The sequence below is a fragment of the Colletes gigas genome, unplaced genomic scaffold (assembly GCF_013123115.1).
Source record: "Colletes gigas isolate AHSC1104 unplaced genomic scaffold, ASM1312311v1 Colletes_gigas_Sc00080, whole genome shotgun sequence".
Lineage (NCBI taxonomy): Eukaryota > Metazoa > Arthropoda > Insecta > Hymenoptera > Colletidae > Colletes > Colletes gigas.
Window position 1 is genome coordinate 7,967 of NW_025106708.1, and position 18,352 is coordinate 26,318.

Below are 18,352 nucleotides of genomic sequence, written 5' to 3' on the forward strand. Positions count from 1 at the left end.
ATCTTAGTAATATCTTAGAGGCTATCCTAGTATAATAAATATTCTATAAATAACTTTACTAGTGCCTAGTATACATAGTAAACGCTAGATATTATAATGAACATTAACTTAATTATAAAAAAATATGTATACTTATTTTTTGCTCTTTTAAAACATATTCAAAATTCAGAGCAATCGGAGTCGGGCACCTAAAAAACATTCCTTTTAAGTATCACTTCCAGCCATCGTTTATAAATAATTAATTACATGAAAAAATGTATAAAAAAATGGTTGAAGAACTTAATTAAATATTAGTTATATTCAAATAATATTTGAAACAGTTATATGGGATTATAAAACTTTGGAATCTTTAAAAATTATGAAATTAATGGGAAAGGTAAAGGAGAATGTAAATAAAAAGCATGGAAAATATGTACTATGATTTTGATTATATATTGATATAAATATAAGAAATGTTTTACACATTCCTAACTCCATTAAATAGTGGTAATGGTGGCGAAGGACGAGGAAGAGATGGGGAGTATGATTAGGCGGCTCGAAGGGTATCTGGAAGGAAAGAGGTTGGAGGTAAATGTGGAGAAAACGAAGGTGGTAAGGTTTAGGAAGGGGGGAGGAAGGGAAAGAAAGGTGGAGTGGAGGTGGAAGGGGAAAAGGATAGAGGAGGTGAAGGAGTTTAAGTACCTGGGGTACGTGTTCAAGAGGAACGGGGGACAGGAAGCGCAGGTTAGGGATAGGGTGAGAAAGGCGGGGGTGGTAATGAGACAGGCATGGGGAATCGGGAAAAGGAAGTTTGAGAGGGACTGGGGAAAGAGAATGTGGCTGTTCGACGCGTTGGTCTGGACGGTGGCGGGATATGGGGCAGAGATTTGGGGGTGGAGAGAGAGGGAAGAAATGGAGAGGATGCAGGAGAGGTTTTTAAGGTGGTCATTGGGGGTGGACTGGAGGACGCCAGGGTATATGGTAAGGGAGGAGACGAAGAGGAAAAAGTTGAGGACGTGGGCGGGAGAAAGGGCAGGGAGATACGAGGAGAAACTGAGTAGGGGAGAGGGAGGGGAGTTGGCTAGGTGGTGCCTGGAAGAGATAAGGGAAAGGGAAAGGGAAGGGGGAGAGGAATTGTCGGCATGGGAGAGAGACAGGTTGGGGTGTAGAGGGTTGGGAGGGGTGAGGGAAGGAGGGGAAGGGGCAAGTGGGCGAGGGGGCTGGGAGGGATGGGAGGAGGAAGATGGTAGGAGGCAGGAAGAGGAGAGATGGGGAAAAATTGTGCAGTCGAGGTACAATAGATGGTATAGGGAGATGGTGGTACGGGAGTTACCGAGGTACCTGAGGACAGGGTGGGGAGAGGTGAGGTATGGGAGACTAGCTAGGTATAGGATGGGGAACGAAATGAGGGGGGGGGAGATACTGGGGGGATGAGGAAGAGAGGAGATGCAGGGTATGTGGAGGGGAGGAGGAGACGTGGGAGCACGTCTTGGAGAGATGTACAGGGGATGAGGCAGAGGGGAAGGGGATCGGGGAAAAGATAAGGGAGATTTTAGACGAGGGAGGGGGAGGGGAGGGGCGGATAAAGAGGCTGGAGGGTAGGAGGAGAAAGAGGTGGAAAGGGGGGAAGGGGGGCGTGAAGGAGGGAGGTAAAAGGAAGGAGGAGTGAAAGAAGGAATGGAGTGTAAGGGTGGAAATGGAAGTCGAAGGCGGGGAGGGCGAGCGGAAGTAGAGGAGTAGGGGAGAATTGAGGAGGGAGAGAGAGAGAGAGAGCGAGCAGCGTAAGAGTAGGCTAGTAGGCTAAGTAGGCTGCGGCCCCCTCGGCGTGGGGCATGACCCAGGCTGGGAGGGGGGTCCTGATAGGAGCCCCCTCCCGCCAGGCGGCGTAGGGTCGGACCGGATGGGGTGGCAGTGCCTCCTGTCCGGCTCCGGCGCACGGAGCGGCACCCTCGGTGGCCTGGTGCGGCCATGAGCTGCCGGCCTCCGAGGGGTAGAAAAGGGGTCGCGGCGGTTGCGAGTTGGGGCTCGCAGCCGCCACTAGACGCGGCCCCGGGACGGATGGCGGCAGGACGATGTGGCCTCGTCCTGCCGCTATGAGACAGGGCGATTACCGGGGGGACCGTTTGTCCCCCCGCGGGTGGGCGCAAAGCGCGGGCACGGGGAGGATACCGGAAGTATACTTCGAGCGATTCCCGGTATCCTCCCAAATCGTGCGGAAGGGTCACCGTGGGGTTTTTAGTGGGTAGGTCCCGCGCCCGTTATAATGGGCGCGGGGAATCCCACACACCCCTCCCGCCTCTCCCCAAAGAGGTGGGAGGGAGTCTTTCGAAGATTTTCCCCACGCAAAAGGCTAAGTAGGCTAAGAGCGTGCGGCGTGCGGCGTGCGGAATGAGAGAAAGGGGAAAAGCGTGCGGAGCGGTAATGTAAGAGTAGGATAAGTTAGGTTAAGGAAGATCTGTAGGTGTAAGACGAGGAGTAAGTGTAACCCTAAGGGGAAGCAGTAAAGTGGATACATACATACATACAACTGCATTAAATAGTGTAGCGGTTAAGCATCGCGCCAATGGGCCGCGACCATCGCGCTACCTCGCGCCGATTTAGCCACCTCGAGACCGCTATCGAGGTGCGCACGCCTTTTTGAATTCATTACCGTCTCACAACCAAACCGACAACACGTGCTTAACCAACCAAGTGATTCTCAACGCCTTTAAACCGAGTTTAATTAAAACCAGTGTATTGTGTTTTAAGTTATCTGTTTATTACGCAGTAATTCCTTGTGACTATTGTATAGAAATACACGATAATTGACGTGATTTGGTCTCTTTCGATTTCCGCCAATTTTCCGATTTCTCCTCGGAGCGTCAATTTCCTTTTTGTTGGAAGAAATCCCAGCCTCTCTCTTTAACCTTCTTTACCAAACCGAAACACATAGAAAAAAAGATGCCTCAAAATCTTAATACATAACAGATTTTATAAATAAATTAAACAGATGAGTAATGTTTTTATAATAATAGTACTAATTGAAAATATTTTTTATAAAATATATTTGTTTATTTATATTTTAAATATCATAGTTGACATATTAAAGCATGTTAAAATATTTTATATAATTGAACTAATTTTTCTCGTTTCTGTTTTATTTCTATATAAACGTTGTTCCATGATCCAAAATTAAAATTTGTAAGTTCTTCCAGCTGGTCTAAATATTTATGTATTCTTTTTACTGGAGTCCTATAACATGAAAATATAGTTTTCATAAATTTAATTTAATTTCAACTTTCAGTATACTGTAATTAAAGAATATTAGATTTACTTATATGTATCTGTTGCAGTATTTAACTCTTTTTGTAACTGTATAATATATAGGTCTGTAAGTTTATTTAATATGTTTAAAAGCTCTATACTGGATGAACCAAATCTTTCCGTAACTGTAGTAATTGTATTTTCTAAGCATGCTATACCATCCTTCCATTGTCCTAAAAAATTACATTCGTTTAGTTACACAAAGTTATTTGAATATTATTATATGTAATTTGTTTTGTACAAACCCATTATAGTATAGATTTTTTCCATTAAATTTAAAGTGATTGTAATATCTACATTATATTTATATAACACTGCCTTTCTAATATGTAAACATTTTTTTAATTCATTTAAGGCTTCATCAATTTTTCCTAAGTCCATAAAATCTTGAGCTGAATGAAACATTTTTGCAGCTTGTTGTATTTTACTTTCTTGACAAAATTTTGGTTTATTACCACAATCTAAACAATATAAAGAATTTTCAATGTTGTATAATGCACCATTACACATTAAACAATTCATGGCGTTGAACCTTTCCTGTAATTATAATGTTTTTTATTATAATGTATTTCTTTATTATTATAAATTTTTTAAAAATGTTTCAAATAATTAGAAATTTATATAAATTTCACAATCTAAAAATTATTGCTTTAAATATATTGTAGGATTTTTACAATGGAGAATTAATTATTGGAGGAAAATGAACTGTGTGTGTATGTATACATATACATATATACATATATGTAATATGTATATATATATACATGTATATATATCGGACATACCGTTTGCAAACACGTTGCAAATATTAATGATAACAAAAACGCTAATCGCTCCTTTGTCTTAAGACCCCGCAACTCATGTCTCGCTCACAACTCCCCACTTTCACACGCGATTCAAATTAAATTGGACATCCTTCACTCCTACAATATTTAATAATAATAAATTAATTAATTTGATATTTACCACAAAATATTCCAAATGTGGCAAAATGCAAGGGTTACATTTGCAAGTAAAGCAATATTGAGTTTTTAAAATTTTCTGTCTCTCCTTTCTTGACATTTGTCTATAATGTGGACCTATGTATAATAATTTTTAATCAATGGTAAGATGCTACCAATATAATTAAATAAACTTGTGTTCTAAATAATAAACATATCCAATGGCTATTTAAGTAAATCTTATACAAACAAGAAAATTTCTTTTGAAAAATTTTGGAAAAAATCTTATTTTACCATAACAATTGAAAATTTCTTCATTTATTGCAATGTGTTTTGATGCTCTCACAATTAGATATTGATCCATAAAGCTAAAATACAATAAAAATAATATACAAGATATTATTAAAAGTACATTATGTAAATATATTATACATATTTAAAAATTACATGTTAATTATATTAGGATCGCAAGAATGGTTCATCATACTTGCAGAAGGATAAATTCCTGTGGCCACGATATTTTGTTGTTCCATGGAAGATTCATTTTCATTCAATAATATGTTTGATTTTACAATTGCATGTCCATTACAAATAAGTTGTAGAATATATCGCAAAAGTAAAGAACTTACATAAATTTGTTTGTCAATATTTGTTGAAATATTAAAATTGGAATTAAAAATACTATCAGAAAATTTGCTTACAAGACAATCATTAAGATTATTTACTTTAAAAAAATCAGTACACTCTGATAAGTACATTGTAAGCATAATTGCAGTCTGCAAAAATGGTAACTGTATAATTTAGATAAAAAGTTTTGTTTTTTCTTTACTATACACACAATTTTGTTGTTTCATATTATACATACAATTCCATACACAATCAAATCTTCTGTAGATAGTTTACTAAAATTAGTTACTAAGTTTTGCATTGCATTAAATTTAATTGTATCTGTAGTAGTCGTACACATTAATAAAACTTTTAGTGCCAAATGTCCTATTCCAATTTCTTTCCATAGATCCATTTGATTTCCTGAACACTCCCAACAATGATATGAAAACCATGCTTCATTTGAACAATTTACATCGCAATAAAACGTATTTAAACATTTTGTGCATCTAAAATAATGTACAATTTAGAATATTTAAAGATTTAGAGAAAATATTTAAAAACTAAATATATATTACTTACGGAATAGGAATGTCTGTGTTTGAACAATTACAGTGTTGACAATGCTGATTTACTATGGGATCATGATTTAATAATACAAAACTTACAGGTTTCTCCAAAAAGAGAATTTCACCTTTTTCAATAAATCTATTTGCTATAACGTATCTCCCTAATTCTTTGTCATATTTTCTATCTACACTTGCAGCAGCATTTGGAAAATCAGGATTTTCATAAAATACAATTTCAGACTTTAATTTCGATAAATTACTTATATTTGGTAAGTCATTCTCTACACACGTTGTGCTGAATTTTATTTCAGAAATTCGCTTTTCAATATCGTCTGAAAATTTGCAAAATATTTCTAAAGAACAATATTATAATTATAGTTCTAAAATATTCTGATAATAAATTTCATACCTTTCATTGAATGTGCAGTATAATCAGGATTATTCAGAATATCATGTAATGTGAAAAGTGTATCTTTGGCTAAGTTCTGTTTGCCTAATTTCATATAACATTGTACTGCGCGCAAATATAATTTATAATGTAATTTTTTAGGATAATCAAATTTAATTGCTAATTTGATATCTTTTATACAGTCCTTATCATTGTCAAACAATATTCATCGTATATATGAAATGCATATATCAATAAATTTTAGTATGACAAGAAAAATACTTAACAAAATAAATTTTGTTATATTTAAATGTTAAGTGTTATTCTTGAAATATACATTTTATATACAGGGTGTTCAGTCACCCCTGGGAAAAATTTTAATGGGAGATTGTACAGGCCAAAATAAGCCGAAAATCAAGAATATCAATTTGCTGATGGAGGCTTCATTAAAAAGTTGTTAATGTTTAAAGTTCCACCCGTTCTGAATTTTTTTCTCGAAAATGCGCAGGATTTCGGGGGTATGTGTGATAACCAAACATGATTGTAATTGACCCCCGCAACCGAAAATTATTTTTCCAGAACGATTTGAAATTTTTGAATTTAATTGTTAATAACTTTTTAATGAAGCCTTCACAACAAATTGGTATTCTTGATTTTCGTCTTATTTTGGTATCTAGAATCCCCCATTAAAATTTTTCCCAGAGGTGGTCGAACATCCTGTATAGTCAAAGTATTATTAATTCTTATACTTACGTCATATCTATTTAAATAAAATAAGGAAGCCGACCTATTTGCAATTGCAACTGATAATTCATAACTATTTGTAGGGGCATATAAGGCACATTTTGTGTACGATTGTATACTTAGAATATAATTTTTTTCTTGAAATTCTCTATTTCCCATTATTTTAAAAATTTGTGCTTTCTCAATTGATTTAGATTCTTTTTTATTATAACGTTGCTCTAACCATAAAGGCACAAGTTTCCTAAATAAACAATAACATAAAATGTTTTGATTGCAATACAATAACAATAAATAAAAATAAATTGAATTTCTTAATTTTGAAAAGGAAACATTCAACCTGTTTGGAAGTTTATTCATGTATTCATCAGTTTTTAATTTCAATATTGTAGAAGTTAAATTTATAATTAAAAATATCAATTACAGTAAATCAAAAAAGTCTCCATACACCACTCTAAAATTATTTGAATGTTGTATATTAGCCAAGAAGGAGAACAGAAATAAATAATTTTTAAGTTATTATATTCAGAAACATAACATTTATTATTAGTAAGAAAAGAATGGGTATACATTCATTTATTAACGGAATATAATGGGCGAAAACACAGACGTAACAGAAATGTGGTCAAAAAAGTCTCCGTACTCCGTCTCCGTGTTTTTAATTTCTTTCTTACTTTCTAATTTTTTTTCATTTCACCCCATAAATGTTTGATGGGGTACATGTCGGGTGATTAGGGAGGCGTTTGAAGCAGCTTTGGGACATTATATATTAACCATTCTTTTACTTTCTGTGCCATATGCTGAAGGTCGTTATCTTGTTGGAAGATAAACGATTCATCTAAATTTAATTTTAATACAGTACGGACCAAATTTTCTACAAAACGTTCAAATAAACATTTTGGTCCATAGTACCATCAATAAATGTCATGTATCCAACTCCCGCAACACCCATACATCCCTAAACCATCACGCAGCTGCCTCCATGTTTAAATTTTGGATACAAATGTTTAGGTTCCATTTGCGTGTTTGGTTTTCTCTAAACTTTATTCTTTCCATCTGAATTAAAAATAGTGAATTTATTTTCATCCCTGAATATTACATAATTCCAGAAGTTTTGGTCTTTGTTAATATGTAAATTTGCAAACTCTAATCACTTCCGATCATTAACTTGGCTTATAAAAGGTTTCCACCTAGCTGTACGGCCATTGTACCCTGCTTTCCTTATTACATTTCATATTGTCTCAAGCACTACTTGTATATATCAGTTTCTATCATTGATGGCAATTTTGGATCACTAGTCCGTGGATCAGATCTAATTGTTCTTAAAATGGCACGCTTATGGTGTAATTCTAATTTTTTAGGTTTCCCTGTTGTTCTTTGATTTTGATTTGATTCTGTTTCATTGTATCTCTAGCATATATATTGCACGGTAGAAGTTGACGTTTTTACAATTTGTGCAATTTTTTTCAATGTTGTACCTTCTTTTCTTAATTTAACAATTAACTCTCGAATTGCAATAGGGATTTCCATTTTGAAGAAAATACACACAAATTGAACCTTTCTGTTTGCTAGCACTTAAGAAACTATATTAAGAAACTATAACTTATTCTTAACTTTGGAGTATTGTTCCAGTCTTGTTTGTAAACATTCTGCAGAATTCTTAGAACTAGACTGTTGAATACTTCTTCGTACGGAGACTTTTTTGACCACATTTTTGTTACGTTTGTGCTTTCGTCCATTATATTCCGTTGATAAATGGATGTATGACCTTTCCTTTGCCACTAATACTAATGTAAAAATTATTTATTTTTGACCTCCTTCTTGGCTAATATACAACATTCTTTTTGTTAAAATGTTTTCTATTTACCTTGTGGCTGGTTCAGTCCATAAATAAGACATTAATTCATGTTCATGTTTGAATTTTTTCTTTAAGTTATATGTGGCATTAAATTTACGCCTAAGAAATTCTAATACGCTCTGCCATTCCATTTTTTTGGTAATTATATATAAGCAGAGGTGCGAGAAAAGCACCGACGATGCCCTACTCACGCATGCCAGATCACGCATCGGCATACGTGACCTCGTGGAGTTTCGGAAAGTCGACAAAGGCAAACTGACACATGCTCTCTTTCTCGATTCTCCGAAGCTGTCCGAAGTAATTTCGGACCGCCTGGTGGGAGTCGAGAGAGAAAGGCTCACATTTGCCTTCTCGTTCTTGAACTACTGAAATTCGACCTCACGTCAACGGCATACGATTTGGATTCTCGAGCCGAGAATCTCGATTGCCCAGGCATTTTTACTTTCCGACCTATGTAGGTACACATAAGCAAAGTACCCATAATGAAAAAAAAATTTTGTAAAATTTATTTTACGGAAATACACATTTTAAGACCCCCTGATCATATTTTAATTATTGAAAAAAAAGAAATTTTTTTTTATTATTCCCATGTATGAGCGTACATATGTACATATATTATTAATACGATTTTTCAAAATCAAAATACTTTAAGATTGAAAATTAATAAATTAAAATGAGAGTCCACTCTTTGCCAGTATCGTGCACGCTGTGGCATTTTTCAATAAGAAGAGTTCTTACTTTTGAGGGGGCTGGGGGTTCATATGGCAAACCCACGATCTACCCCAACAATTATTTAAATGTTTATTTCGCGAGTGTCTTTGCAAACGCGACGACGTCTTTACCAGAGTCGGGCGGCGATAACCGTGTTGAAGTCCGGGTTGGAGAAATTAATACGCGGATGAAATATGAATATATGTATATTTGAGGCAAACAATGGCAGACATTAAAACGAGCCGCCTGACAGTCCGACAGTCAAGAATGTAATGCCCCTTCTTGCCTACTTTCTAAATCTTATACTCTGTATATTCTGATTTCATTTCTAGGAAATATAAATTTTAATAGTTCGTTTAGTCGGTCTGGTCTGATATTATTGTACCCCTTGGGTGGTACAAATACAAATCTTTTATCTTTAATTAGAAATTTTAATCTTTGGAGACATTCAAATATGTTTCTATATTCTAGTCGATCAAAATGCGAACTCAGAGGATATAGTACGTAAAAGATTTGCTTTTCGTTTTGAAGGTTAGACAACCCGTTCAATTCTGGTTGAAGACTCTCTACCTCGAAATTTGAATGGACATAATTTGAGTATTGATTAGACTGATCTAGATTTTGAGACCACAGTATAACTATTGGATCGGTAATTGTCGATAGGGGTCCTTTTTCTGTTCCATATGATATTATATTTTGATTCATATAATGGAATTTAATAAAATCGTGATATGATTGCTCTTGTTTCGTAGTTATATTAATTTGATTTTCGGAAGTGAGTCTGGAAAGTCCGTCTGCATTTGCATTACAGGTTCCCGGCTTATATTTTATCTCATATTGGTATTCTTCTAACCTAAGTCGCCATCTAACCAATTTGGAGGATGGATTTTTACAGTTAAAGAGCCACTGGAGTGGACGGTGGTCAGTGAAAATGATAAATCTTCTACCATACAAGTAAGGGCGGAAATGTTCTATTGAATTGATAATTGCTAGCAGTTCTTTTTCTGTGGTCGAGTAGTTCTGCTCAGCATTGTTTAATGTTCGAGAGTAGTATGCAATTGGGAGATCCTGATTATATTATTAGTGATTTGAGATAGCACGGCTCCTATTCCGACATTAGAAGCGTCGGTAGTTAAAATGAATTGTTTAGAAAAATCTGGGTACTGTAGGATTGGTTTACTCGTTAATTTCTTTTTCTATGTTTCAAAAGATTTGTCTTGTTCCTCTGTCCACACAAAAGGTACATCCTTTTTTAATAGTTTACTCAGGGGTTTAGCTAAAGTGGAAAAATTTGGTATGAATTTCCTATAGTAGCCCAACATCCCTAGAAATATCTTTATTTCCTTTTGGTTTCGCGGTTTCAAGACTCTACTGATAGTGTTTATTTTATTTGGGTTGGGTTCTACACCTTTTTCAGAAATTACATGGCCTAAATATTCACACGATTTTTTCATAAACTCGCATTTGTCTGGCTGCAACTTTAAATTGTTTTCTCGAAGTTTAGAGAATAGGTTTTTTAATTTACGATGATGATCCTCTAGATTAGATCCAAAAATTACGACGTCATCTATATAGACAAAGCATTGGGTAGGTGTTTAGATTCACAATATGAATTGCCACCTTATAAAGCCATTTGACTAGTGCCCTTAAGGCAATAGGGCCCTAAAAGCCATTAGCAGCGTTTGCTAATGGGACGAGGTACCGCGTGGCCTGACACCACCGTTGGGTCAGGGTTTTTCCGCCAAGTACCTGTGACATGTAGACCACCGTCTTGGATGCGAAGGTAGAGAAGTAGCAGCGCACCAATCAGGAAGGAGAAATTTTCTGATTGGCTAGAGGCTGATTTTCAAGGTAACATTTAAGGCCCCACACTTGTAATTTTTGGACACACGTTTTTTGAACATAGGCAGCACACCACGTGCAACGCATAAGCAACATCGGCAGCACTCTACGTGCATTATAAATTGTAAATAAAGACAATCCTTAAACAAATAAGGTTTTTCAATCAACCTTTGGCAGCACACAACGTGCACTGCTGGTCCTTCGAGCAAGTCGGCACATTACGTGCAAACCTTCCAAAGCTTGAAGATCTTACGATCGCCACAAGCCCCAACATTGGTCCTACGAGCCGGATTGGAACCAGCGACCTAGGGATCGTCATCCGGATCATCAGGCATCTAAGATTTATCTTGGACCAGTCACAGCATTCGGATCAACCAAACCAAGCAAGGTGCTTGGCATTTCCTAAGGACGGATTCCCGTTGAGCAGGCAGAATCACGATCATTACGTGGTCACATTGGACTACAATTGCTGCATCATCTTGTGAGCATCCTGTACTACTTCTGACTGCTGACCGTTGGTGAACATCTTGAGACGATTCATCCAGCATCCACGGACGAGAGTGCCTACACTTGAGATACCTTATCAACCGACGAGAGACAACTGGTCCACGCAGCATCCAGAGGCATCATCATCCACTGATCATCAACAGCGTTTCTGTAAGTCTCTCAAATTGCGTAATTTACACGATGGAGAGTCACCTAAAACCTCTCATCGCCGAACGCCGGACGGTCAAAGCGAAATTAACCATATTGAAAAACTTCGTTCAAACTGCAGCTAACGAGACAGACGTTCTTGCGCTAGAGAGACGACTATCAGTAAACGAAAAATTGCATGAAAAATTTGACGATGTACAAACACGAATAGAAACAATTGTTATCGGCACAAATTTAGAAGAATTGCATTTAAACGAACGGGAAGTATTCGAGTCTACATACTTTAATACGATGGCGTCACTCGAGCGACTTATTCAAAATCTTCGCGGTCCCGCACGACCGAATACGTTACATACACCCTCACCCATCATATCTGAAACGGTTACACCACGATTGCCTACGATCACATTACTAACTTTCAGTGGGGATTTTGATAATTGGTTACGGTTTCGTGATACCTTCGAATCGTTGATTCACAATAAGGAAGGTTTAACAGACATACAGAAATTCCATTATTTAACCTCCGCGTTAAAGGGCCCGGCAGCACGCATGATAAGCTCACTGGGTGTTTCTGAGGCAAATTACAAGTTTGCATGGCATAGTTTAAAGAATCGTTATGAGGATTCTCAGGCATTGACCATTCATCACGCCGACGCTCTCATTGATCTTCCTCCGATTAGAAAACCATCGGGTATCGTAATTCGTGAATTTATAGATACAGTGAACAATCACATCCTTGCACTGGAGGCGCTCGGGCTTCCAGTGAAAACGTGGGATCTCCTTGTAGTTCTCATATTAACAAAAAAGTTGGACCCCGCGTCGCGTGTCGAATGGGAAAAAAGGGCCGTAAGGTCACAAAATACACCTACACTTCGCGAATTTATCGACATATTAGAAGAGCGATCGCGATTGCTGGAACGAACCAAACCGGTAGCTAGCTTGCCCTCCTCCAGTGGTTCAGAATTAAACAAAATCAAACCAAGAAATCAATTCCATGTTTCCTCCCATGTTGCAAGTACGCTAATTCAGTGCGTAGTATGCAAGGGAGAACATACATTATTCCAATGTAAGGAATTCAGATCCATGCCTCAAGCGAAAATGCACGAAACAATCAAACGTTTGCAGTGTTGTTTTAACTGCCTACAAACAGGGCACAGTGCAAGGACACGTACTCGCGGAGTCTGCAAAAAATGTGGTGGCAAGCATAACACCCTTTTGCATCGCGATTATTCAACGTCGACTTCAAACTTTGTATATTCATCCAGTACACCCGCGCCAAGCAAAGAATCGTCGTCACAAAATTCGATTGTAGAGCCAACAATTCAGTCTTGCTTAGCGAATTCTCAGGGAACTGCCGTCGATTACACAGTTCTATCAACCGCTCTAGTCCATGTAGAAGATATGCACGGTAACAAACATGAATGTTATGCTCTCTTGGACGTTGGATCACAAGCTCATTTTATTTCTGAAAATCTTTGTAATAAGTTAAAACTTTCGCAAACTAGAATAAATGCAATGACGAGTGGTTTGGGAATGATTACGAATCCCGTAAAATCAAAGACACAAATAGTGATGCACTCCAGAACCGGTAGCTTTAAATCAAATTTAGAATGTCTAGTCATACAGAAAATCACTGACAACATGCCGAGTGTTCCATTAGATAGGCGCGCTATTTCCATTCCAACGGGAATTCCAATAGCCGATCCGCGATTTAATGAATCCAAGGAAATAGATTTGTTAATTGGTGCCGCACTTTTCTGGCAGCTATTGTGCGTTGGGCAACACAAGGCAAACGCTGGATTAGTGTGGCAAAAAACAAGACTCGGTTGGGTACTAGGTGGGCATTTACGTTGGCCTCGAGACAACCCAACAATTGATATTCGCACATTTCATACGATTAAGCTGGATAGATTAGACAATGCTATCACTAAATTCTGGAAGATTGAGGATAACGTATCGATTCAAAACAATCAAATAGCGATAGACGATAGTGAGACACATTTTCAAAGGAATACAACTCGTGATGCAAATGGAAAATATATAGTTAGCATTCCATTCAATGACAAAATTGGAAAATTAGGAACCTCAAGGGAACAAGCAGAAAAACGCCTGCTGGCCATGGAACGAAAATTTGCAAGGAATCCTACTCTTCGTTCTCAATATAATCAATTCATGTTAGAATACGAACAATTAGGACACATGTCGCGTTTCATTGATTCCACTAATACATTAGATTCCGGTTACTTCTTACCACACCATGCCGTTTTTAAGGAAACAAGCACTACCACTAAATTACGTGTAGTTTTCGATGGTTCCGCCAAAACTTCATCCGGAATATCTCTAAATGAGACGCAGCTTGTGGGTCCAACCGTCCAAAGCGATCTATTCTCGATCTTACTGAGATTTCGAAAACATAACATTATTCTGTCGGCCGATATTGAAAAGATGTATCGGCAGGTACTGGTGAAAAGGGAGGATCGAAGGTTTCAGCGTATCCTTTGGCGCTTTAATCGGGAAGATTCTATCAGCACATTTGAATTAAATACCATCACTTATGGTACGGTATCTGCCCCATTTTTAGCCACGCGAACATTGACTCGGGTAGATCAAGAACATCTTGACACATTTCCAATCACTGCTCATACGATCATTAACGACTTCGACCTGGACGATTTATTAACTGGCTGCGAGACAGTGACGGACGCTCAACAATTACATCGCGAACTGACAGATATGTTAGGGCAGGCAGGTTTTCCATTAAGAAAATGGGCTTGCAACCACCGTGACGTGTTAACAGGACTGACTGACGAAACACGACAAGAAATAAGATTTGATACGAGCGACCATGACCAGAAGACATTAGGTTTGTTATGGTCCACAACTACGGACGAGCGTTGGTACACTTTCAAATCACATTCGCAGACTCCCGTGACTAAGCGCGCCATTTTATCCCGGATCGCACAAATCTTCGATCCTCTGGGTTTGATAGGGCCTGTCATTGTAAGAGCAAAACTCATCATGCAGCAATTATGGCAGCTGCAATTAGGGTGGGATGAAACCTTACCACAAGGTTTGCATACCCAATGGTCCACCTTTCATTCGGAATTACATCAAGTTATTTCATGTAAGGTACAACGTAGAGTATTGTGTAGTAACGCTAAACGCGTTGAACTGCATGGCTTCGCGGACGCATCCGAAAGGGCATATGGGGCATGCATCTACATTCGTACGCTAATGGAGAATGATACATGGTTTGTGCGGCTACTATGCGCGAAATCTCGGGTAGCACCCTTAAAAACTATTTCTTTACCGCGTTTAGAACTTTGCGCGGCACTTTTGCTATCACGGCTAGCAGATAAGGTCAAACGCGCGCTCGAGTTGAATTTTAACTGTGAACAATATTGGTCCGACTCCACTATAACCCTTGCCTGGATTAAGGGTCCATCATCAAGGTGGAAAACCTTTGTTGCAAATAGGACATCGGAAATTCAACTAACTTCGACCAAAAACTGGAACCATGTAAATTCAGAGCAAAATCCCGCCGATGTACTTTCACGTGGTTCTAGCCCTAGCGATCTGAGCACAAATCATCTTTGGTGGTTTGGCCCAAAATGGTTAACTGAAGAGGTCGATCAATGGCCTGCTTCAGACATTTTTGTGCAGCATCCACCTGAGGAAAGGCAACCTTCAGTTACATGCTACAACATATTAAATAAATCTCATTCGGACCTTGATGATATCTTTCTGAAATACTTCAGCTATTGCCGATTACGTCGAATCGTCGCATATTGTCTACGGTTCATCAATCGACTTAAACTTGTTATTAGGAAACCGCAATCTGGCAAAAATGGAGATGATCTTCCATATAACAATCTATTTTTATCCACTAAGGAGCTGGTAGAATCAGAATACTCACTTGTGAGATTAGCGCAGCTACGGGAATTCGCTGATGAAATTAAAATTTTAATCTCTAACAAGAAACTAAGTTCAACGAATCGCCTAATCTCATTAAACCCATTTTTGGACAACTTTGGAGTCCTTAGAGTTGGAGGGAGATTAATCAATGCACCTATGCCTTACAATCAGAAACATCCAATGATTTTGCCGTATAAACACCCATTGTCCACACTTATTGTAGTTTATGAGCATCAAAGACTTTTGCATGCCGGGTGTCAGCATACACTAGCGTCATTACGTTCTCGATTTTGGCCAATTTCCGGGAAACGACTAGTGAAGAAGGTCATTCACGATTGCGTACCATGCTTCAAGGTAAACCCCATTGGTACCAGGTATATTATGGGCAACCTACCTGCCGCTCGGGTAACGCCAGCTCGCGCGTTCGCTACTTGCGGCATCGATTATGCAGGTCCGGTAGTAATTAAGGAAAGGGGTCGTGGTCGTATCTCTCACAAAACTTACATTTGTTTGTTTGTTTGCTTCGCGACGAAGGCGATCCATATTGAATTGGCGATAGACTTCACCACCGATGCTTTCCTAAATTGTCTATACAGATTTATTTCGCGAAGAGGAAGAAGCCAATGCATTTACTCTGACAATGGGACGAATTTTATCGGAGCTCGAAATGAGCTCAATGAACTGGGCATATTACTGAATAGCCAACCCCATAATGATAGAGTCCGTACAGCCCTGTCCCAGGAGCAAATACAGTGGCATCTCATTCCGCCTTACTCACCGCATTTCGGTGGCCTCTGGGAACGCGCGATCAAATCAGTTAAAACCCATTTGAAGATCGTAATAGGAACTCAACAATTGACATACGAGGAATTATATACAATTCTCGCGCAAATAGAAGCATGTCTAAATTCGCGACCACTTCATCCATTGTCAAATGATCCGAATGATCTCACCCCGCTCACGCCAGGACACTTTTTGATAGGCGAGCCTTTAAATGCTCTTCCACAACCAGATCTCTTACATTTAAACCAGAATAGATTGAATAGATACCAGTTAATCCAACAAATGACACAACATTTTTGGAAGCGCTGGCAACGCGATTATCTCACTGAATTACAACAAAGATGTAAGTGGAAAACGGACTCTCCAAATGCCATTTCAGAGGGTATGATGGTACTCATCCGTGATGATAACCTGCCCCCTCTTAGATGGAAATTGGGAAGAATTACAGAACTGCATAAGGGAACCGACGGAGTCGTAAGGGTGGCTTCTGTCAAAACTTCAGATGGAATTATCAAACGACCGATTGTAAAACTTTGCTTTCTACCAATTACAAGTATCCATACTTAGTTCTAGCATTTCATGTATATTTGCTCACAATAGTATAGGCGTTACTTAATATTATAAGAATTATTTTAAGTATCTATCAAACATGTACTTTATTCTTGTTAGAACAACTTTGTAAATAGAATTTAATTAACTTGACATTTAAGCCTGTATTATAGAATCGATGTATATTTGTATATTTGTCCGCTAAATTACCTCTAACCGTTCGTATTTATACCCTAAGTTATAGATTCGGTATATTCGCGCACTGATGTTCTCTGTAATCGTTTATAAGTTGTATCCTAGCTATAAATGCACCTCATTTGTATTTATCATTGAATGCCGATGCATTCAAGGCGGGCGGAATGTTTAGATTCACAATATGAATTGCCACCTTATAAAGCCATTTGACTAGTGCCCTTAAGGCAATAGGGCCCTAAAAGCCATTAGCAGCGTTTGCTAATGGGACGAGGTACCGCGTGGCCTGACACCACCGTTGAGTCAGGGTTTTTCCGCCAAGTACCTGTGACATGTAGACCACCGTCTTGGATGCGAAGGTAGAGAAGTAGCAGCGCACCAATCAGGAAGGAGAAATTTTCTGATTGGCTAGAGGCTGATTTTCAAGGTAACATTTAAGGCCCCACACTTGTAATTTTTGGACACACGTTTTTTGAACATAGGCAGCACACCACGTGCAACGCATAAGCAACATCGGCAGCACTCTACGTGCATTATAAATTGTAAATAAAGACAATCCTTAAACAAATAAGGTTTTTCAATCAACCTTTGGCAGCACACAACGTGCACTGCTGGTCCTTCGAGCAAGTCGGCACATTACGTGTAAACCTTCCAAAGCTTGAAGATCTTACGATCGCCACAAGCCCCAACAGTAGGGGTTAACCCGGTTAAAACGTTGTTCATCATTCTCTGAAAGCGGGCAAGTGCGTTTTTAAGACCAAATGGCATCCGAGTGAACTCATAATGACCATTTGGTGTCGAAAATGCGGTTTTAGGACTATCTTTCGGATCCATCGGAATTTGATGGAATCCACTAGCTAAGTCAAGGGTTGTGAAGTATTGTGCGTGGCCTAACTGATCAAGAATGTCCTCGATGTTTGGAAGCGGGTACGCGTCACCTATTGTCTTTTCATTTAACTTTCTGTAGTCGATGACGATTCTCCATTTTCTTTCCCCAGACGCGTCTAATCTTTTTGGGACAACCCATAGTGGGCTGGACCATGGACTGGTTGATGCCTTGATAATACCATGACTTAGCATTTTCTCTATTTGTTTTTCTACCTCTCTTTTGTGTACTTGAGGATAGCGATACATTTTTGCATGTACCGGTGTTTCGTCAATTGTAGGTATAGTATGAGAAGTGGCAGTTGTTCGACTTAATATATCTGTAGGCAGATGGAATATATCCTCGAATTCTTTACAAATTTTTTCTATGGATTGAGTTTCTTCGCCAACGACAAAATTTTTGCGATCCTCAACACTCACCTCAGCCACCAATCAT

General features: G+C 38.4%; 3 protein-coding genes across 3 annotated transcripts; 2 read left to right on the forward strand and 1 right to left on the reverse strand.

Annotated features, from left to right (window-relative positions):
- The first annotated feature begins 489 nt into the window (after positions 1-489).
- On the forward strand, positions 490-1,648 carry LOC122403853. Its single transcript, XM_043407620.1, is given in 2 exon segments — positions 490-1,398; positions 1,400-1,648. Coding segments are annotated over 2 exon segments (1,158 nt in total).
- Positions 1,649-3,101: 1,453 nt separating this feature from the next.
- Positions 3,102-8,646, reverse strand: LOC122403865 (SET and MYND domain-containing protein 4-like; the record flags this gene model as incomplete). The annotated part of the gene is made up of 11 exons (XM_043407650.1): positions 8,395-8,646; positions 6,540-6,771; positions 5,808-5,991; positions 5,412-5,730; positions 5,089-5,338; positions 4,671-4,999; positions 4,518-4,591; positions 4,249-4,361; positions 3,528-3,819; positions 3,293-3,455; positions 3,102-3,210 (listed from the first exon to the last, which is right to left on the reverse strand). Coding segments are annotated over exons 1-11 (2,271 nt in total), but the record flags the coding sequence as incomplete, so codon positions are not given.
- A 2,979-nt stretch (positions 8,647-11,625) lies between these two features.
- On the forward strand, positions 11,626-16,857 carry LOC122403866. The gene has a single exon (XM_043407652.1). It carries the CDS (start codon positions 11,626-11,628, stop codon positions 16,855-16,857), a length of 5,232 nt encoding a protein of 1,743 aa, XP_043263587.1.
- Positions 16,858-18,352: the final 1,495 nt, after the last annotated feature.